Source organism: Barbatula barbatula, assembly GCF_947034865.1.
Source record: "Barbatula barbatula genome assembly, chromosome: 5".
Lineage (NCBI taxonomy): Eukaryota > Metazoa > Chordata > Actinopteri > Cypriniformes > Nemacheilidae > Barbatula > Barbatula barbatula.
In genome coordinates, this window is record NC_136769.1 from 15,893,178 (window position 1) to 15,915,529 (window position 22,352).

Consider the following 22,352-nt stretch of genomic DNA (forward strand, 5'->3'; position numbering starts at 1 on the left):
TTTCATTTTTACAAGGTAAATTTAGAAAGCAATATACTTGAGTTTTAAACTTCCTCCCGTTAAATAGATGATTAAGAAATTATGATCATTTACATTTATTCATTTGGCAGACGCTTAGCGACTTACAAGTAATTTTTTACAGTGTCACATTACTGCAGAGCAATCAGGGGTAAGGCACCCCCAGACCACCCTTGTTGTTGCTTCTCCAGTGTACCTGTTGTCACTTTTATTTGCACCAAGACAAGTGAAAATGGTTCACAATCACTTATGCTTACTTACCGGGTTGATTGATAGTCCTGGGGGTTAACTGACTTGGTGTTGAGCTGTGATGATCAGGTGTTCCCTTAATTTTTTTGAGCAGTGTATATGAAGAGTTTGGTTCCAAAATGAGATTTTTTTTTATTGTGCATTCCAATTAATATCAATCATCTGCAGTTGGTTTGTTTTGAGCCATGATAACTAAGAAAATAATGTAACTAACACAAGAAAACATAATAAAAAAACTCATTTTGGAACCAAACTCTTCATATATAATTGTTAGCAAAAAACATACACAGCACATTAGACACATTTCATAGTCATCACATAACTTCAGTAATACCTTATGTTAAATTACTGTGAGATATAAAAGAAAAGGTAAGTTATTTAGGGATAGTTTATGCTAGTAAACTGAACACAGAAAACAAATTAATTGAATATTAACACAACATGAATAGACTGCAACACTACCGCAAAGTACATTTTTTAATTAATCTTTTGTTTGGTTTATTCAGTTAAAAAACAAGCCTGAGATATTTGTCTGAACGTCTTTATCAGCTATTTAACATTAGTGTTTGTGATATGTACAACAATTTACCATGAGAATTTTTTTTACATTTATATAAAACAGAAACACGATCAATAATTCAGTTTGTATTAAAATTACTTTATTTTACACTATTTTATATTTTAACTGTATATAAAAAATGTATCTCAAGAAAACATTAATTTCATTTTTTACAAATATTACAAAACCGCTGCTCATTTCAAGCACATTTTTACTGGCCCTGAGGACAGGTGACCCGAGTATGACCTGGCTCATGACATGTCCCACAGGTTCTCTGACGTTTGGCAGCCGGAGGTTTGTTGGTGACAGTGCTTGTCTTTTTGTTCCCGCCACGATTACCATTATTTCCTTCAGGAAAATCTGCGGCTGAAAATGTGATAGAAATGGAAAATTAACAATACAGACAATATTGAACGTTAAATCCCAACAGCATTCACAAACCCAATTGCTCCTCTCAAGATGTCTACAAACTACATACAACACCATGAAAAAGTGTTTTTTTTCTTCTGGAAACGCTGAAAGTGTCAGCGCAACAATGCACTATCAATAGAAACCAAGTGGCCAACGAAATATCTTATCTAAAGATTTTTACTGATGCTGTATCATGCATAAAAATTTGATAAGTATAGAAGAATGACAAAGGCCGCTTTGCAAACACAAACGTGTCACACGCTGACTGGGTAACACAAGAGACTGAGCTATAACGCCTCTGTGTGCATTCATGATGGTGGAAAAGCGCTCTTTGTTTAGTCATATATAAACAATATTCTCTGTTCACCAGTGTCATATGTTTGTGTACCTGGAGGAACATTCTCATTTGCCCATTGGAAGAAGCCACACTGCTGATCACGTGGTTTTCCACAGGTGTGGAACATGCGGCCCTTGTTTGGACCATCTTTCATGACCGTCCGGGTAACAGCAGGCTCATTGCAGTTACACATAGTTTCCCCGTCATTGCAGCCAGATCCTCTGTTGTTTTGCCGTTGCTGAGCTAAGTTTCCAAAGCCCACTGAGGGCCTAGGGGGTTGTGACGTCTGATTTAGGGGTCCTCTGCTTCCACCGGGTGCTTCCTGCTCAGCGGGTTGATCTGCCCACAGGAAAAACTTACAATCCCCTGTGTTACACTTGTAAAACTGACGTCCTTGATTGGGACCATCTTTGCGAACTGTGAGAAGAACTGCATCCATGCCACAGTTGCACACAATGGCACCACCCTGGTCTGGGGGTTGCAGAGGTGGCAGACTGGCTGTTGGCCTGTTGCTGTCAGTTCTGGGTCTGGGCGCTGGAGGTCTACTGTTCTCTACCCTGGAAGGAAGTGCCGAATTGGTTCTTCGTGCACTAGGCTGATGGGATGTCGAGTTATTGTTCGTTCGAGAGCTAGAATCTCCATCTCCTCCTCTGAGGTACTTCAAATTTAAGACCTCTCTCAGAGTCTCGTCACATCCTCCGATACATCCAACAAATTCAAGGGGCATCATGTGTGGCAGGCTTCCTCTTATGAATTTAAACTTTAGCCTGTATAAGAAATCATGTTTAAGCCTGATGTAATATGGAACCTTTCACAACATGTTAACAAAATGCTAAATATTTATAGAGCATTAAACCTTACATATGCACAGGAGGTGGACGGCACGTCAGACAGACGCTCTCGTCTCTGCAGACCTCCAGGACTGTGTCTGGAAACCACACGGCTGCTTTACAAGCAGGATATCCCATACATGATAGAAACATTCTGTACAAAGACAGAGGTGATGATCAAAAGAGGTTGTAAATCGCCTTTAATTTCCCAAACCATTACTGTAGAACTTTCCAGCGGGTGTCACTACTGTTTGCGAGTGTCACTACTGTTTGCGGGGTATATTAGGATTGATGGATGTTATTTTTTATTTTTCTTGTTTGAGGAAATAAGTGTACATTTATTCTCATTCTAATTGTGGGAATATTTATGTTATAATCTTACTAGGTCGCAGAAATGTTTATTGTTGTTCCTAGTTACCAGATTGTGTATTTGTATGTGTGTGGTTGGTGAGTGCGCAGGCACCGCCTTTAGTTTCATTTTTTAATTCTGTTGTTGATCAGGACTGGTGCGCTTGCCGGTGAGTATCTGTAAACTGGCATTGCTAGTAATTTGGATCGAAAGTTAATATATCCAGATTGTGTAATTTCATTAGTTTATTTTGATGTATTGTTTGTGGTTTTATTGCAGGTTTACAACCTAGCGATCTTTCAGTTAGTAAAATGACGAGCTAAACGTCACACATAACTAGCTGTGTAGGTGTTCTTAATAAAAACTCAAAAAGTGGCTCGAGTTGTATCCGCCGTGCTTGTCCTGAAACCTTCCAGTGGGGAGTTTATTGAGCTACAGTGGGTAGCTTGGTGAAAAACTGGACAATTACATTGGCATGTGGTGTTGTCTTACCCAGTGCTGTCTTTCTTTTTCTTCAACACCATGTCACGGTTACACTGAGGACACTTTCGCACTGGTAACGGTATTTCTAGCTGTTCTTGCTCCTGTTCTGTAAACTCTTGAGCCGGACCCAAGTAATTAGACAAAGCTTCATCCAATCTGGTGATAATAAAACAATTACACACTTGAAAGTATTTCTTTTTTGTTACACAAACTATATCTCATTGGCTTTTGCAGTAGTATCCAAATGAAAATAATGTATTGTTAAGCAATAACTCACTTCTTTGCCTTCCTCACAGATTCAATAAAAACAGCCTTGTATTTTGCCACATGATAGCTGAGGACAGAAGCTTTGTCCTTACGCCCCTCTGAGACAAGTTTAAGGTCCGCCTCCAATTCCGCTCTCAGGTCTGGCTTAGACATCTCATAGCCCATAGAGTTGTACCCTGAAACAAAGCGACACTCCATTGCGCAATGTGAAATAATCCAAAACTTCCAATTTACTAATATGACCACAGTCTACTGACCATTGGATGCAATAACTCACAAAAAATCTATAATTAAGCTATTTTACCCTCAACAAGGCCCATGCCGAGCTCTCCAGGAAGAAACCTCTGGTCAGCTGTCAGCCCAACATACATGCGGCTTTTTATGGTCTCAATGTGTTCAGCATGCGTTGCATCGGTGCCTGCAAAACAGATTAGGTGAACCTCACGCAACTAAGCAATTAAAAAAAGTTAAGTAATAAGTTGAAGTACCCCATTACTATCAATTTTATATACCAATGCCATGCTTTTCCATGAGAGAAATCAAATCCGCCTCTGTCAGAAGCTGTGGTGGACTGGTCTGTCCTTCCGCCATCTCAATTGCTGTGGGCTGGAATGTTGTATTGGGATCATATAAAGGAATAACCTTTAGAAAAAAAAGGCACAGGTCATCTTTTAAGAAACTGCAGACTTAACAAAACTGAATAAGTGTGTAGCAAAGAAATATATAAAGCACCTTATTGTACCACTTGTCATAGGGATACACCTCCAGATAATTTCGTGCAATGATCGTAAGTCCGCTAGCGGAGAATCTCTCTTGGGCAATTTCAATTTCAACTATCACTTCCTGACCTTGAGCATCTTTGGAACAACAGGCCAGGAAGTGACGCACGATGAACTCATATATCCGTTTTTCATTTCCCTATAATAATTAAACAATGGCAAATTTTACTACAAAACATTTGGTCGGACTAGACTGCTACTCCTTGAGAAAAAAGCTTGTTACTGTTAAAGCTACTTTGTTTTGAAATATAGTTTGATAATAAAATATATTTAATACGCTAACTCTCTACTTGTAGCTGGTTACTCTTCATCACAGATACAGACAATGCTCACCTGTAAACTGTTAGTGTATTTAGTGGGGTGAATGGGGGGATGCGCCTGATCTGATTTGTTTCCATTGCGTGGGGTTGGCCCACCGCTGTCCAAAATGCGCTGAGCAAAATTTCCCCATTCATTATCTTGTGTCTGCTGCTCAACGAGTGGCGTAAGGTTCAGGTTCTGTGGAAACATGTTGGTCTCTGTGCGAGGGTAACTGATAAACCTGAAGGCAAACAGACAGGGTGATTTGTTAAGAGACTCAACACACACACCATCATGTTCCAGCCCAAAAACAAATACCGTTTCACTGTCATGAATTATGCATTGAATATTATCATACCCTTGAGTGTAAAGCTTTTCTGCGATTTTCATTGTTTCTTTTGCACTGATCCTCAATTTTCTTGAAGCCAGTTTTTCAAGTTCCTGAACAAAAAAAAACATATAGCAAATACACGTTCTCCATGATGTACAAGATGATTAGCCAACATAAATACCAATCATCCAGTCTGAAATATAAAATAGAAATTTAGTGCATATGCACTATTATAACTACTTTACTTACCACTGTGTCAAGGGGTAAAGGTCGCCATTTGCTTTTTGGTTTACTTGTTACAGATATCACTTTCGCTATGGGATCCTAAACAATAAGACAAAATGTTCCATTAAAAAGTACTACATAATGCCAATAATGTTTCATATGTTTTATATGCTGTTTCAAAACTCCTGACCTCCATGCACATTTGATAAAGCACTAGGCATGCTGTGTGGTTGAAAAGTCGATGTCTTTTCCAGCCGAATTCTACCGATTCCTCTTCATTAGGCTCGTGAACAACTATAACACCAAAATCTTAAGTATTAGGGATCAAGTATTTGTGATAAAAAAAGTACAGCTCATTGCAAATTGGCCAGACACATATATTGATAGTAAGATATTATTTTATTTATTCACACTCTTGTGTAAAATTCAATATTCAGAACAACAATAAAAGATAGAAAACTGAACACCTTTAATTTTGAAGAAAGTTTCAGGGACAAAAGCTTGAATGGCTTTAAACCTCTCCACCACAAAGCCAAGAGTAGGGAACTGACAACTGCCATAACTGATGAGCTGATCCGAGAGGGATTGTGGAAATATCTTCTGTAAGCGTAATGTCTGGAACCTTGTAAATGATGCCCCTAAAGAAGCATAATAATGCTCATGATATGTCAAATACAGTCTTTTTCATACAAAAGTGTAGTTTTTATAAATGTGAAATATATATAATGCTTACCGATACGGAGATCAAGTTCTTGTCTCACATCCACTGCGTCACTGATGTTGATATCTGGTTCATTAAGTGTCTCACATGCTCTCCTTATAGAATTTGGAGTGATCTCAGAGAATCGTGCACGAAAGACCTGAATGTTTGGCTTCACTAAATGGAAAGATATCACATAGCTCAATTGGTAATACATTGTGTTAGTAGTGACATATGTTTGATTTCTAGGAAACAGAAATACTATAAAAATGTATGTCTTTACGTACATAAAAGTCATTGTATCCGTATAAAATAAATGTACCTGCTTTACAAACATCGATGATCTCAAAGCCAATATTCTCTCCTTCTCTATCACAATCAGTCCAAATGACTAAAGCTTGGCATTGTTTCACCTCACGTTCCAATGTCCTCTGGGTAATAAATAGGGGCTACATTTTAGCACACATATTAAAATATATTTTTAAAACTGAATAAATAGTGTGAATAAATTGAATTAATACCTTAATTGGTACAAATTTTTCTGGACAATACTTTTCCACCTCAGCATCAAAGAGCTGCACAGGATTACAGCTATGCCTGTAAACAGGCCATGCAATGAAAGTTATTTGGATATTAAGTATGACTATTTAAGACAATTGACAGATCAAGTATTTCTCCATACCATTTCTGAAAAGGGGCTTTGAATTCAAGTCCCAATAGATGCCCTGACACTGACGTCATGGATACAGTTACATTCTGTGAACAAATAAACACCATGATCTGCACATGAGCTGTTGCATACCACTTCAACGATACCTTAAAATGTATTCAAATCATTTAAATAATTTACCAGAAGTACTCACCTGTCCAAATAGGTTGTAATCATACTCATATATTTTGTTGTAAACAGAATATCCCTCTCTCTTTTAAAAGACAGACAAAAATCATGATTCATTTACCAGCTTGACAATCCTACCAGCTACAAAAATAAAAATTAATAAGGACTTAACTTCTTTTTGAATTGATAGATCTGACACAATATATGTAAATAATGTGTAGCTACAGCAGTCAGTAGGCTACCTACCCTTCTTGATCTCCCATTTGACATAATCTCTGCTATCCCTTTTGATGCATCGTTTTTCTCAGCAACACAAAGTACTTTCTTAATCTGTGTTCGTCTTATCATGCTTACAGATATTTGCCGTCGAAATCTGCAGTGAACTGTCAATCTTAACAGCGATCTATGTAAAATGTTCATTACTGTGATCTAGCAGTGCATGATCACATCACATCTCAGACTTCAGACACTTCAACAAAACACTAGCTTGCTAACTGCCACGTCTTCATAAAAAAATAAAACACTGTCACGTAAATCTAGAATGTTGGAAGGTATTTGAAACTGTTTTCGTTCATAAAAAGTTACAAATATTTGCACCCAAGAACATTTTTCTAATTTCGGCGCCCGTCGTGAAATGTCGTAAAAATGTCGTAAAGCGGTGCGTTAGAGTGATTGGCTGGTGTGTTTATTCCAGGAAATGATATAAATTAATTTGAAAATAATAATAATAGTGACACATATTTCCAAGTATATCAGAACACTTTACAAGGACTGTAAACCGCTACAAATAATGTGTCATTTTCCCTGTCGAAGAGTCACAAAGCGCGTCATAACAAACACAAGGGAGGTTTCTCAAATCCTACTGTGCTTCCTGTGTAGACTGCCTATATAGGTATTATAGACGTGTACGGTATTTTCGGCAATCATATATGCGCGTGCAGTAAGCAGAACGTCGTCTGTTTGTGTGAACTGAGCTTGTTCGCAATGCCTACGATTACTGTTAATGCGCACTAGCTAGGCAGCAGGGTGGCGTTTGAGACGCCGCCACTACCTCATAGATACAGTCACATGGGCTGGTCACGATCGTTTAAATATGGCTGCTGTAAGAGGATGTCAGAACAGCTGGAGTATGTTGTAACGTCGGTGTCTTCTAGGTTCATTATAAAGATATTCAAGTAAAATGTTTTATATAAACGGCGATCGTTGATAGATGTGTCATATTTATGGCAGGGGACGTCACCGTCGGATTCAAGCTCATGCATATCAGATCGTGATTTGGTTCAGTGGATGACTAACCAGTCTTACTGCATAGACACGCTCGAGGTAAACAGAATTTCTGCTCTCATTTTACCTTACTGAAAATGATCCCATTGTGAAATATGTGTTTTATATCTTTATCGGTGGAGGTGTTAAGGATGGCAACAGGATCTGTACGATATTTCAGCTGATTCCTCTCCATAATAAGAGACCATGATTGGCTCACCAGATCTTGTGGCGTTTACCAAAGAAGATGACTTTGGGGAATCATTCTCCGATCCATTGTTGCTTCCGGAGGAGTTTTCTGTGCCTTTGTTCAATCATACTACCAATGCAAATCCCTGGACGAAGACATCCTATGCGAAATTCTCTAAGGATTTCATCCTCATCTCTGAGTTTTCGGAACAGGTTGGACCCCAGCCACTGCTCACCATACCCAGCGACTCCAAAGTGTGCGGGACATTCGACCTCAACTACTTTTCCCTCCGTATCATGTCCGTGGACTACCAAGCCTCTTTTGTCGGACATCCGCCCGGAAGTAACTACCCAAAGCTTAATTTTGTGGAGGACTCAAAAGTCGTCCTGGGTGATTCTAAGGAGGGAGCGTTCGCCTACGTGCATCATCTTACGCTGTATGATTTAGAAGCTCGTGGGTTTGTGCGGCCCTTTTGCATGGCTTATATTTCAGCGGATGAGAGAAAGATTATGCAGCAGTTTCAAGAGCTGTCATCAGAGTTCAGCAAAGCTTCTGAATTTCTCAAATTGGGAAACAGGAAAGCGTTTGCAAATGAGCTGGAGAAGAAACTGAAAGATTTGGAGTATACCCGATCTGTGCTGCATAAAGAGACAGAGCTGCAGAAAATGCACAGAGGCTGTTATTCCACACAAGCTATTGAAAAGGCTAATGAACTGGCCAATGTTGAAAAGTCTATTTATGAACACAAAGATCTGCTGAGACAAATCACATCTTTTCCTTCGAGGAAAAAGAAAGATATGGATTTTGTGCAATGTGAGACAGAGAAACCCACAGAGATTAGTGCAGTGGACGATACACTAATGTGTAACTCCGACAACTCTGTCAAGTCTGTAGAAACTGAAAGCGATAATAGGAAGTCTACATACACGCCTCAGTTTATAAAAGCCAAGTCTGCCAAGTGCTTCGACAAACGTCTGAAAACACTCGAAGAGCTCTGCGAGACAAACTTTTTCCTCCAAACCCTAGAGCAACTGAACCTAGTTGAGAGGTCATTCCGAGGAGATCTCTGCTCCATTTACACTAGCCAGATCAACAGGGCTCTTCTGATCAAACAAAGAGTTACCAGTTTCCTCTTTGAAGCAGAAGCAGACTGGAAAGATGAAACCTCAAAGAATTTCAGTATCAGTTCAAATAATCCTTTAATCCCCATTCTAAATTTATCTGGTGAACCGATGAGCCTCGATTCGTACACTCCGTGTGTAGATGTAGATCGCATCAAACCGAGCGGAGAATATATTGAAGTGTCGAGTACGTCTGACATCACCCAGGAGACCTCTGAGGCAGCAGACACAGAAACCAAAGGCAGTTTCGGTAGTGACAAAAGCATCGAGGTCTTTGGAAGTGTTAGTCCTTCCAATCTGCAGTCAAATTACTTAGATGGTCTTGAAAGGAGTAAAGTGTCAAGCACTTCCTCATCTGAAGATCAAAAAGTGGGCAAAATGTCTCCAAAAATGACATCTGATGGAAGTCCCCCTAAGGTGTTTGGAACTGAAAATCTTGTGCCAATGGACCCTTCGTGCTGTATTGGACAGGATGGTTTTATCGACGAGGAACCTTTACCTGAGATTGCACAGGAGTGTTGTGGGGACACGGTGGTGAACCAAGAGCCTTTGTCCCTTCTTCACGGAGATCCCGCCTTACAGATGGATTACATCCTGGAAGACTCGACTCTGGCGGGGAGCCCCAATATGAGGTTGACGTTTTCAGAACTAAACACTAGTGGTCTCTCTGAGGAGGCGGCAAGAATACACATCGAAGATGTCTCCGATAGCACTAGTTACATGAGCACCTCCACCAGTTCTGACAGAGCGGCGTCTCCTTTTACCTACGGCAGTGCGTTAACACTAAAACAGAAGAAGAAAGCCGGGCACAGCGCTCTTCGGTTTATCAGACAATATCCATTCGCTCATCAAGCCATCTTTTGCCTTCTGAGTGGCCGGACACTTGTTATACTAGGCTCAGATGAAGGCACGGTAAGAAAGCTAGTCAATGCTTTGTTAATTTTTGTGCCCGACCTTGGTAAATATGGCGACACTGTCCAGCCATGGCTTTCAACACCATTTCAGCTTACCGACCTGCAGAGATGGAAACTTATTGGATTGCAGAGGTATGTTGACCTTAAAATTGATATTTGTTTTCACATCTGTTTGTCAATGATTGATTCAACCGCATTTTGCTTGCAATGCTGTGCATTTTTCCCCAATATTGTTTTTCTTCTCTAGAGCCGCCTCTCCTGCCGGGTCCAGCATACTCTATTCTCTGAATCGATACAGCCGTTACATAAGCATTTTGGACTGTGATAACAAGACCCTTCGATGTCCGCCGTACAAAGGAACACTGATTAACCACATGGCAGACCACAGGACACAAATCAAACGTGGCAGCACCTACTTTCTTCATGTTCAGAGCCTCTTGACTCAGCTTACAGCTAAAGCCCTCCTTTACACATTCTGTCATCACATTCACCTTCCCATGGACATGAACGACCAGGGCTCAGTGACATCACGCAGGACTAACTTCTTGTTACAGCTGGGTTACACTGTGGAAGAGAGTAAAATCGTCCAGTACCTGAGTGAACTTATCAAGGAACATTATATTCAGGGGCACTCGAAAGGGGTCTTTTCTTTTAATTACACCACCAGCTACTTGTACAAAATTTGAATGTGAAAGGTTAAAATTTGATGTCTGTTTTGATTGTAAGTTAAATCCAGGAGACCAATTGTGTTGAATGTAATTGTAATTCATATATTTTTTGAAGAATGTTCCCATGGTATTCCTAAAAGCTGAGGGTTCAATGTTTGGCGTTGCTAACAAGGTCTGGAATATTTGTTTAGTATAGTCATTGCATATTTTAATGTATTGCTCTAAACATACAACGTCAGAGAAGTTTGATCTCATGTGATTTGAAGACCTTACAAAAACTGTTCTGAAATGATATATCGTTGCACAAGTAGACTTACAGTTGGAAAAAGGGCACACAGCTGCAGTCAGCTACAGCTCATTGAAAGACACAAGCTGTGTAGTTTGTGACAGATACAGCTGCACAAGAGGACATTTCCTAATCATGATTTAATTATCCGGTCCTGGTGGCTGGTTTAATAATTAACAATGCTCTTCTGTCTTCATAAGAAATGCCTTGTTGCAATATGAAAACCCCCAGTATATCTTCTACGAAATTGATTGTAGTTTCAGGAGAACAGTTGTACATTACTATTAATTTTTTTTCAGCAGCCTTCATGAAACTGTGCCATTAAAATGAGGTTGTTTTACAGTGTTATTTCCAAAATAGTGTTCAGGTTAGTAATCAATTTGATGTAAACTGGATGGATGTGTCAAGCCTTTTGATACTTGCATTTTGGGTTTGTTTTAAGTCAGATTAATTATTAATACAGAGAATATTTCAAGGTTGTCCCCTTCTTGCCCTTTCCACTTCAAGTATGAATCTGATGTGAAAAATTTAAAAATTTTGTGTAATGCAAGAGTCTTTATTTATCATAAACGCAAGGTTTCAAAAAAGATTGTTGGGAATTAAATGCAAAAATGGAGTGACCAACCCTCAGTGTTTTAATGTAATTACGTGATTAGGTGAAAGAATGTACTGCATGTTATACTGTCACGTTGTGGGGAATTGTTACACAACCATCTGCATGTTGGAGGACCACAAAGATTTAATGATGGAAAAATATGGTGGTATTTAAAGGCACTTCCACTCTCTATCACACAATGTATAATTCAGCCTTTCTAGCTATTAATAATTGATATGAATCGTCGTGTCTGAGTGGTGTGCAAGCAATGTCAGCATGATAAACTGTGTGTGTTGGACTGGGATTTCTTTATGCTGGTTGTCGCAGTAACCCTCAAATGAACGATAATGGCTGTAGATGCCAAAATACATTGTCTGTAATTGTTATTCCCACTACTGCATGAACGCAGTTGTAGACCAAAATTACAGGCCTTATAACTGCTACTGTCGTCCGTTTCATCACAAGTGTGTCTTAATGTGAAGTTGTTTCAGTGACTTAGTGACTTTTGGCAAGAGAACAAGTTTTCAGTGACCGATAATTGCATAGAAGTGCAGTTTGCTGAATGTAAACGAAGACTAAGCCATACAAGTTTACGCACATCATCTTCCAAGGTCATTTTCGTTTTGCTGTTTTTGAACAAATCTGCTGTAATTGTCTGAATGGTACATTTTTGTTGCACCTTTTCATCTATTTTATGACAGTATTGTGAGCCTAAGGTGAGGTGTTACTGCCCACTGTGAATTTACTCTGCCTTCAATTTCATTAAATTATTTCTTACAGTATTTAGCTCAATGTTATGTAGTTTCTTCATAAATATATATTTTATTATACAACACCATCCTATTTTATTTATGCTGGGTTTTAACTAGGAATACAAGCGGAGTGAGACACATGATGTATATTCTTAAAGGGTAATGACTTTATAATAGTAAATAACAATGAGAAGATCAATAAAAGATAAATATAAAGAGTTCCTAACAGGTTCTCATTTACAGTAGTTCAGACTTTATTTGTATCATAGAAATGCATTGTTACTGTAGAAATTTTTTAAATATCCAGTTGGATATTTCATCTCTGTTGGTCAAGTTAATACAAACAAGCATGTTAATCACCATGATGTGGTCAGTGGTACAAGACACCAACTATATGGGGTCTAGTCATATGGAGGCGCATGGTGGTAGCAACGGACTATCAAACTGTATTCAAACAGTTTGCTCTGTGCGCATTGAAAAAAAAAAATTTGGAAAGACCAAATGTCAGATGGATATTATTTATAATTCTGGCAACCCAGGCATTGGAAACTTTCCAGCAAAAGCCTCCACCTCCTTTCCAATTTTGCTGATTTGTACTTTATACTTCTCATTTTTAGCGAGTTCATCCTTAAACTCCTTCAAAGTTGCTTTAGGATTCATGTTTCTTTGGATCTCCAATGTCAACTCGATGCCTAAGGGAGGACAAACATGTGTTTTCAATGTCCAACATGTTACAGCTTTGCAAGTTATGTTATTGCATATAACGAACTCACCTTGGTGAATGAACTCGCCAACCTTGCGAAAATCTTCCTCCAGCAACCCTCGGGACGTAAGAGCAGGAGATCCTAAACGAAGGCCGCTTGGTCGCAAAGCACTTTTATCACCTTCATGACAGACAAGAATTTGTGAAAATAAGATGTGATTTACAACTTCAAATGTCTTTAAGTAACTCAGCAACATGATATATCCAATTCATCCAAATGCATTTAAAAATACAATGAATTGTATTTAATGAACACCTGGGCAGGTGTTTTTGTTGCAGGCGATCGCACACGCCTCCAGGACTTTCTCTGCTCTTCCTCCATCGGTTCCGTTTGGACGCAGATCAACCAAGATGAGATGAGTATCAGAACCACCTGAATTATAACAAGATAAAAAGATAATGACCCAATAGCCACTATGTATCTAAAAGATGCATCACCCTTTGCCAAAGGCTTCACATACTTAATTTCTAAATCAGAAACTCACCTGTAACTATTTTGTATCCCTTTTCCATTAGCATAGCTGCTAAAGCCTTGCAATTAGCCAGAACTTGCAATTGATAGGTTTTGAACTCTGGGGTCAGAGCTTGCTTTAAAGCAACTGCCACTCCTGTTGAAATAAATAAATGTTACAGAATGTTCTTAAAACACCAAACAATTGTGATGCAACTAAAGTAATTAATTCGATATTTAGGGCGACATCAACATTATTTATTACCTGCAATGGCATGATTGTGAGGACCACCCTGAAGTCCAGGAAACACTGCCTGGTTGATGAGACTCTCCAGATTATACAGGGTCTCCTTTCCTGTCTTTGCATCAACACTGCACACTCCTAAAAATCAATGACACGGCTGTAAAAGAATGTAATTCAACACACTGAATATCATACCAAATCACATGGAATTTACCTTTTCTGAAGAAAATGACACCTGATCTGCAACCCCTCAGGGTCTTGTGGGTAGTGGTCGTAACAACATCACAGTATTCAAACGGAGAGGGAATAACTCCTGCTGCAACCAAACCACTAATGTGGGCCATGTCGGCCAGAAGATAGGCTCCATTCTCATCTGCTATTTTTCTCATGCGACTGTAGTCCAGGTTACGGGAATAGCAGCTGGTGCCTTGAGAGCATTTCATAAAAAAAGGTTAGACATTGAGAGCATTAGGACTACAACAGATTTAAGTATTATACTTGACTCTTGGAGTCAAGTATATCTGGCATTATAGTGACATATTGGGGATCGAAAATGTTAAGAAAGCTCTTAAATTGTACATGTACATGAAGCACACCTGCAATGATAAGTTTGGGGTGGAAGAGGCGAGCGTTCTCTGCAAGTCTGTCATAATCAATATATCCAGTTTCTGGGTTAACCTGGACAAACAAACAAAAACGTTCTCACTTTATGTGCCACATAATTAATACATTTATACCGGTTCAGGGCAACATAAGCATGACAAATTACAACATAATGTTGTTTCCTACGTAAACTAATCCTTGTAGACGTGAATTCTAACGAAAGGCTCACCTTATAAGGCATAGACTCAAAGAAAATGGAGGTGGCTGAGATTTTCTTTTTGTCAGTCATGAAGCCATGGGTGAGATGGCCGCCGTCAGGCAAATCCAGGCCCATTATCCGCCCATGAGGTTCCACTATAGCTGTGTACACAGCAAAGTTTGCAGGTGACCCTGACGAGGAAAATAGAAAATATCCATCAGATTCTTACCCAATGCTCAACATAGAATACATCATTTTAGCAACTGCCAATATTGAGAAACAAACCTACCAGAGTACGGTTGAACATTCACTCCCCATTTAACCGGGTCAAGACCGTAAACCTTCAGCGCTCTCTCCTGACACAGACGCTCCAATTCATCCACATGCTCCGTTCCTCCATAATATCTAAAAACATTCGTCATTAATTTTGTGGAACATTTTACTTTGCTTTTATTGGCATGACAAGAAAACACAAAATGATTGAGCAACAATAACCTCTGTCCAGGATAACCCTCAGAGTACTTGTTGTTCATGCAGGAGCCCAGAGCTTCCAAAACAGCTCGACTGGCGAAGTTCTCAGAAGCGATGAGCTCTAATCCGTACGTCTGCCTCTTTTTCTCTTTCTTTATGATGTCAAAAACCTGTGTTGAAACAAATAAACTGAATTATTAAACTAAAAACTGACTGTACTTAATTTACATCAGTGGCTCATAATTGTGAGGTTTGTCCTTTCGATGGATGCCTCACCTCAGGATCATTTGTGCTGAGAGGTTCCAACATCATGTTGTTGTGCGATTTCCATGTTTCTTTATCATGGCCATTGATTTGAGCCATAGCTGATGATCTATATGGGACACAGTTGTTTAAGTTACATTTGAGAGAAAACTCCTGTGTGCAAAACATACGCCGTACGTACTGTTAACATTATTTCAAATCAAAGAATCAATGTAATTTAGTAGACAAAGTTCAGTCGGGAATCTGAAAGGTTTATTTTCAGGAGGGTTTATTGATCGTCTGTTTAAACTGTGTTTGTTGCTGCAGAGCCAATCACACTTGAGCAATGCAGTAATTGACAGTCTGGTGGGTTTAGCTGTCAATCAAATATATAACTGCAGCTGCCAGCACAGACCATGTGCCTGTGACCGATTACAGAATAAAAGTTTCAGCATGCTTATAATCACGTTTTATCCACAACTTTGCACGAATCAAATCTAATCCCTTTGTGGTAATTTCCCCCCGTGAAATACAGACAATATGTATCTGTTTAAATGAGACTTAAATACAAGGGATAACTTTGCATCTAACAGAGACTGGCCGTTTCTTTGACACATATATTTTAAATAACGAAGATACTGTTGACACAGATTTCTGTCGAGAACATGGATCGTTTGTAGGCTGTCAAAAGTTCTGGATTTGACACACTAAATCCAAACTCTGCTTCAAAGTACTCACGCTTTTACAATGTGTATTGCATAAGACTTAAAATAATTGTACACTTACCTTTACAGATGTGATTAACAATGCGTCCCGAGTCCAACCAGCTTTGTTGTATCAACGCAGTTTTTTGTGGGTTTCCTCGTGTCAAAGTCCGCGAATATTGGGGACCAATGAAAGCACGGGAGGCGTGGTCACGCGCCCACCTCCTTTTCTTCTGACTTAACGGAATAGAATAACCTTATATTGTTCAACCAATGTGTAGTTATTTTGTGCTTTCTTTTGGGGAAAATATAAAATGTTGAGCATCAGGCTTGCTAAATTCAATTCAATACAATGGCAACACGTGGTGACTCCATGTAAGCTTACTAGTGAAAAACGCGGTGTCAGCAAAACAGTGCGCGTCATTTGCTAATCATTTCATGACCGCAGACATGTCCTTTTATTATTTTAACGCCAGGCGTCATACTGAGAGTCATTTTGACCAGTAAATTTTTATTGTTAGTGGTACCTGGAAGTGATTTTTTTGTGTACATTTCTTTCCAAAAACCGTTATTCTATGCTGGGCCACATTATAATGTTATTGTATTGTTAATATAACAACAGTTACAAGAAGAATGTCAAGACATACAGCCACTTGAGAAATCAAGAGATCCAGTTTGCCTTTAATCATAATTTTCTTGGCACTTCAAAGTTAGTGTCTGTTTAGTCTGTTTAATGTAAAAAAATAAACCTCAAGAATGACAAAGTCACCCAAAAGCAATGCTGGGGAGTGAGAGAATGCAAAGAAAGTTGAGAAAACATCTGGCTTTTTATATCATATATTAATTTCTGAACTGAACCTAAAATAAATTTTGTTCAGTATTCAAACATTACATCTTTTTGTTCTTTTGACCGTTTTCCATTTTCTCTAAATGGATGGAAATGAAAAATTCTAACTAATTCACAGAATGAAACAAAAATGATCATTTTACCACTGAAAATATATTTGGAGGGCTCTCTTTTTTCAGCAGTTGTAAATGTTTTACATTTATACATTTTCAATAAAAGTTCTGACATTTTCATTGGTATTATATGTTATACTTAACATTGTTTCAATACCACCAGAACATCATTCTAAAATGACATCAGGTCCTTTACAACTGAGAACACATTAAGTCCTCTTTACCATAATTCTCCAGACTGAGACTATTAATAAATATGTTTATACTCCTAATATCTTCGAGAGAAAGCAAGCATAAGAACGCCACTAAGTGAAATAATCAGGGCTCTCACAAAGGCATTGCTTTCAGGGTAAATATACTCTGAAACAAGCCCTTTCCCACAGAAACATTGTGTTACAATGTTTCAAATAGCATAACACATCATCAAGCTTTGTCTTCAAAAATAATTTTGTCAATATAATCGTATATTGTCCACAAATGCATCAAAACCAGAAGGATCATTTGAGAGACAATGAATGAATTCCTTTGGCTGCTCCGGCTGCTGCAGCCTGTGCTGCTTCCTTTGCTACAATGACAAAGAGAAAGACAGTGATTCATCTCGTTTATCCTATGAAAAGAAATCACATAATTTCTACAACATAAATTTTGCAGAATGCTGCCCATTTACCTTTGCGTTCCTCCTCTTTTTTCCGTGCGGCATCTTCCCGTTGCTTTCTAATAATGGCAAGCCGAGCAAGATCTGCCTTAGCTTGATCTGTCTTTCCTGCTAAATGCATTTTCATATACCTCTCCTTGGCTTTCTGCTTTTCAAGCTCCTCCCTGAATTTGAAAAGAACATTTAAAGAGCTGAGAGGCAATAAATGGGTATGTTTTTTACTGTGATATGCGTCAATCAGTGTAACATGCATTTTATAAAACGTAAACACGACTATACTGATATAAATGTAATCACACAAATTCAGTAACGAATGATGTACAGTCACAGAATAAACTGATTTATTATGTTAAGAGATAAAAATATAGGCATCACTCACCCCAGCATCTCTTACCTTTCTCTTCTGGAAAGCTGTTTGCGTCCCTCAAGTTCTATTTCTGTGACTTTCTTTGCTTTCTGAGCCAAACGATTGGGATTTTCAATTTCTATCAAGCCCTCAACACCCTTTCTTTTCTATAGCAAAAATCAAGAGTAAAAATGTAGATGGAAGTTCAATTTTGCATTTTGCAAATAGTAGTAAGACTGATACTGCTGAAGAACCACTAGAACGTAATTGTGAGATTTCATTTGAATTAAAACTTATTATAGGCCTACTTGCAACCTGAACTGACAAACAGACAGTCATCATTGAGTCCTGAAGCTTACCTCAGACACATCATCATCACTGTCCTCTGAACCTGATGCTGTCAATTTGTCATCACTTTGGTTGTCATTCACTGATGCACCTTCTTCCTCTTCAGTCTTTGATGTAAACAATAAACATCATTATATAAAGTGATGATACGTCTTTTTATTTTTAATAAGATTCTTAAAAAGCCATAGATGACAGTTTTGAAGAAAAACAGAAAACTCTCTACAATGATAAAGACGGCGTCACTTTTGGTCACTTTAATTTGCCAGTGGTTTTTTAAGCAGTTCAATGATCACAACACGTGACAGCGTTAACCATTTGAATGTTTTTGTGTTTTCTGTGTTGTGTTGATGGGAACCATACAAAGGGCATTATCAGGAGCACCTCACCAAAAGGCATCGTTCACCCACGATAATGGATGTGATGAAAGTGGGATCACAACTCATGTGATGTCTCTCTGATAATGTCAAGGAAAGGTATATTTCTAATAAATAAGTTATCCCCAAACACAAATGCCTACTCAACGAACCCAGTGAAACCTTAGATCTCCTTTTCCTAAATTCATATTCTTGACTGCTCCCTCTGTCATGGCTAAGGCGTGGGAAATGTCCTATTGGGCAAACTAAACTGTAATATTGGGATTATAACACCTAGTCCTATTTATTGAATCTGTTGTTATGTGTTATCTGGGCCAGCATATTGTGACAATAGCACTCACCTTCTTGCGTTCTTTCTCAGCTTTCATCTGAGCATCTATTTCTTCAGGACTTGTGTAGGTTCGCATGCGCCCCAGTAGGGGTAAAATCTTTGCGTGTCAGGTGGCAGCTGCCTCGCGACCCGTCAGTCTGCCACGTGACCCGTCACTCCTGCCTCGCTGCCTGTCACTGTTTTATTCACCTGCCTCGCTACCTGTCACTGTTTTATTCACATGTTACGCTGCCTGTCACTGTTTTATTCACCTGCCTCGCTACCAGTCACTGTTTTATTCACCTGCCTCGCTACCTGTCACTGTTTTATTCACCTGCCTCGCTACCTGTCACTGTTTTATTCACATGTTACGCTGCCTGTCACTGTTTTATTCACCTGCCTCGCTACCAGTCACTGTTTTATTCACATGTTACGCTGCCTGTCACTGTTTTATTCACCTGCCTCGCTACCTGTCACTGTTTTATTCACCTGCCTCGCTGCCTGTCACTGTTTTATTCACATGTTACGCTGCCTGTCACTGTTTTATTCACCTGCCTCGCTGCCTGTCACTGTTTTATTCACCTGCCTCGCTGCCTGTCACTGTTTTATTCACCTGCCTCGCTGCCTGTCACTGTTTTATTCACATGTTACGCTGCCTGTCACTGTTTTATTCACCTGCCTCGCTGCCTGTCACTGTTTTATTCACCTGCCTCGCTGCCTGTCACTGTTTTATTCACCTGCCTCGCTACCTGTCACTGTTTTATTCACCTGCCTCGCTACCTGTCACTGTTTTATTCACCTGCCTCGCTACCAGTCACTGTTTTATTCACATGTTACGCTGCCTGTCACTGTTTTATTCACCTGCCTCGCGACCAGTCACTGTTTTATTCACCTGCCTCGCTACCAGTCACTGTTTTATTCACCTGCCTCGCTACCTGTCACTGTTTTATTCACCTGCCTCGCTACCAGTCACTGTTTTATTCACCTGCCTCGCTACCTGTCACTGTTTTATTCACCTGCCTCGCTACCTGTCACTGTTTTATTCACCTGCCTCGCTACCAGTCACTGTTTTATTCACATGTTACGCTGCCTGTCACTGTTTTATTCACCTGCCTCGCGACCAGTCACTGTTTTATTCACCTGCCTCGCTACCAGTCACTGTTTTATTCGCATGTTATGCTGCCTGTCACTGATTTATTCACATGTCATGCTGCTTGTAAATGTTTGAAAGATTCTGAACTTCTAAAATCTACAGTTAAATATTTTATTTACAGACAAAAGTTTGCAAAATTAGCTAATTGTAAATACTGTGATGAATATTGATGGACACGCCCCTCAATTTGAAGGGATGGACGTGGTTAATTAAATGAGTGTTTACAGCTGATTCGAGAGGAGAGGATCATTATTTAAGCATGGCTTGAGTTCTACTCGGGAGAAAGAGATTGGGTCGAGCTCTCACATGTGGGGTAACGTTAAACGGCCGCTCGGGATAACCAGTATCTCCGGCGGTGAAGACAGACAGTTAGTGGGGGGCTTCCTGTGTTAGGTAGTGAGGTGTACGACTTGGAATTAGGAGATCTGCTGACCAAGGTATCCGAATACTCGTGTCATACGGAGACTGTAGAGGGTGATCCTGCTGGTCGAAGGACGATACCGCAAAGTTCTTGGATATCCGCCGTGTTGAACGGAAGGCCGCCTACCTGGAAACTCTCCATTGGATAAACGGATCTCTTGTGCACCCCCTGTGCCTGCCTGGTGTGCGGCTGTTCTGACTGTGGACCAATCTCGCCTGTGCCCGAGGAAAGGGGGGTAACGTGTTTTAAATGCTGAGTAATACATTTTATAATTAATAAAGAGTTGTTTGTAAACTGCCATCCGAGTGTGTTGATCTCTACCTTCCTATAATTCGTGCGGTTGTTACAATACTATTAAAAACAGTCATACCCTAGATATGTTTGCAAAATGTTATGTAACTTGTAGCATCTTTCATATAGCCTACTGTAGGCTACATGTCATTGTTAAAGTTAGATCTATTACACTTTAATGTTAAACTGTAATAAAGTTCCATAAAAGGGAAGTGTTACGGGCTGTGATCGACAGTTGATTGTTCTGGTCTGCCAGTCCCGGGCTACGGGGTTCGCTAGTAAAACAACTACTGAAACGCACGCTCGTGTTTGGTCTCATCATTGAACATTAAACAGGAAGGAAGGAGGCGGGAACCGACGAACGTTTTAATAAAATAAAATAAACAATAAACACGGACGTAAAAGAAGATAACTACAACTTAACATGTTCGGGCCTGGTCCTCTCTTGTCATACACTCATGTCGCTCCTCTCTTATGCTTCCGGAGCGGTGCACGCACAGCTGACACTCAATCACTCACGCGACCGATCCTTGCGCTTATCCCTCACGGCTCTCGTCCCGCCCTGCTCGCCACACTGTCCTTGGTGTGTTTTATTCTCTCTTTTGTCACGCTGGACAAATGACAATAAACTACTTGACTATGAAAATCTCTCTCATAGATTAGTGTGTTAACTTCACAGACCTCTCCAATTCAATGTCATCATGAGGATGAGTGGTGGTGTTTGTCTTTGGGTGGGGGGTTTGGGGGCTGATTGATGCTTTTGTTCTAAGAAGTTGTGTGAATTTTCTGGGGTGTGATACATTCTGATTCTGCTTGTTATCCAATCTGTTAAAACAGGCCTTTATTGTAAACTCTGCTTCACTGCTTCCTCTCATTACATTACTTATGTTGGATTGTTTTGTAGTATTAAATAGTACAAATTAATGCTCCAAATGCTATGGCTTTATGAACTGTAAAATAACTATGAAACTGAAGTTGTCTAACACTGAAATAAGTTGTTTGCACTGAACACATATTATATACTGCTTTGTATGTCTAATCATTACCTTATTAAAACATTTGTAGAGAAACAGTTTAACATTCTAAACATCAAAACGTTATGTATTTCATGTTTAACAAATTAGAAAACTAAACGTAAAATGTTCCCCAAATATCAATTAATATTTTTTAAAAGAATAAATAATTAAGTTTAATAAATATGTGTATAACACAGACCTTTCGGAGCAGATGGGAGTTCATAAATATGGTTCATGTTACATATGTAACTATTATAGTATCATTCTATGCTATTTTTGATAAATACACCATGCGGGAAAATGTATATAACAATTGTAATATACTTTTGCCTGCT

At 39.3% G+C, this 22,352-nt stretch overlaps 4 protein-coding genes across 5 annotated transcripts; 1 reads left to right on the forward strand and 3 right to left on the reverse strand.

Annotated features, from left to right (window-relative positions):
* Window positions 1–727: 727 nt before the first annotated feature.
* top3a (DNA topoisomerase III alpha) lies at window positions 728–11,210 on the reverse strand. 2 transcript variants are annotated; one of them, XM_079457315.1, is made up of 19 exons: window positions 11,150–11,210; window positions 6,702–6,761; window positions 6,521–6,594; window positions 6,360–6,435; window positions 6,161–6,269; window positions 5,872–6,015; window positions 5,606–5,776; window positions 5,329–5,432; window positions 5,163–5,237; window positions 4,941–5,023; window positions 4,616–4,823; window positions 4,236–4,421; window positions 4,016–4,145; window positions 3,808–3,921; window positions 3,514–3,679; window positions 3,246–3,392; window positions 2,436–2,558; window positions 1,626–2,341; window positions 728–1,192 (listed from the first exon to the last, which is right to left on the reverse strand). In XM_079457315.1, the coding sequence occupies exons 3-19, from the start codon at window positions 6,577–6,579 to the stop codon at window positions 1,038–1,040; spliced, it is 2,766 nt and encodes a 921-aa protein (XP_079313441.1). In that variant the 5' UTR covers window positions 6,580–6,594; window positions 6,702–6,761; window positions 11,150–11,210; the 3' UTR covers window positions 728–1,037. The 2 variants fall into 2 exon arrangements, with proteins under 2 accessions (XP_079313441.1, XP_079313440.1); XM_079457314.1 differs by lacking the exon at window positions 11,150–11,210 and adding an exon at window positions 6,923–7,340.
* smcr8a (Smith-Magenis syndrome chromosome region, candidate 8a) lies at window positions 7,747–12,492 on the forward strand. The gene is made up of 3 exons (XM_079457317.1): window positions 7,747–7,999; window positions 8,083–10,296; window positions 10,412–12,492. Exons 2-3 carry the CDS (start codon window positions 8,147–8,149, stop codon window positions 10,848–10,850), a joined length of 2,589 nt encoding a protein of 862 aa, XP_079313443.1. The 5' UTR covers window positions 7,747–7,999; window positions 8,083–8,146; the 3' UTR covers window positions 10,851–12,492.
* Window positions 12,493–12,513: 21 nt separating this feature from the next.
* shmt1 (serine hydroxymethyltransferase 1 (soluble)) lies at window positions 12,514–16,587 on the reverse strand. Its single transcript, XM_079457318.1, has 12 exons — window positions 16,226–16,587; window positions 15,473–15,569; window positions 15,221–15,366; window positions 15,015–15,130; window positions 14,756–14,916; window positions 14,520–14,601; window positions 14,138–14,350; window positions 13,945–14,061; window positions 13,714–13,836; window positions 13,485–13,601; window positions 13,239–13,349; window positions 12,514–13,157 (listed from the first exon to the last, which is right to left on the reverse strand). Exons 2-12 carry the CDS (start codon window positions 15,557–15,559, stop codon window positions 12,985–12,987), a joined length of 1,446 nt encoding a protein of 481 aa, XP_079313444.1. The 5' UTR covers window positions 15,560–15,569; window positions 16,226–16,587; the 3' UTR covers window positions 12,514–12,984.
* Window positions 16,588–17,132: 545 nt separating this feature from the next.
* Window positions 17,133–19,309, reverse strand: pdap1b (pdgfa associated protein 1b). Its single transcript, XM_079457319.1, has 5 exons — window positions 19,168–19,309; window positions 18,464–18,559; window positions 18,153–18,271; window positions 17,771–17,922; window positions 17,133–17,668 (listed from the first exon to the last, which is right to left on the reverse strand). The coding sequence occupies exons 1-5, from the start codon at window positions 19,231–19,233 to the stop codon at window positions 17,601–17,603; spliced, it is 501 nt and encodes a 166-aa protein (XP_079313445.1). The 5' UTR covers window positions 19,234–19,309; the 3' UTR covers window positions 17,133–17,600.
* Window positions 19,310–22,352: the final 3,043 nt, after the last annotated feature.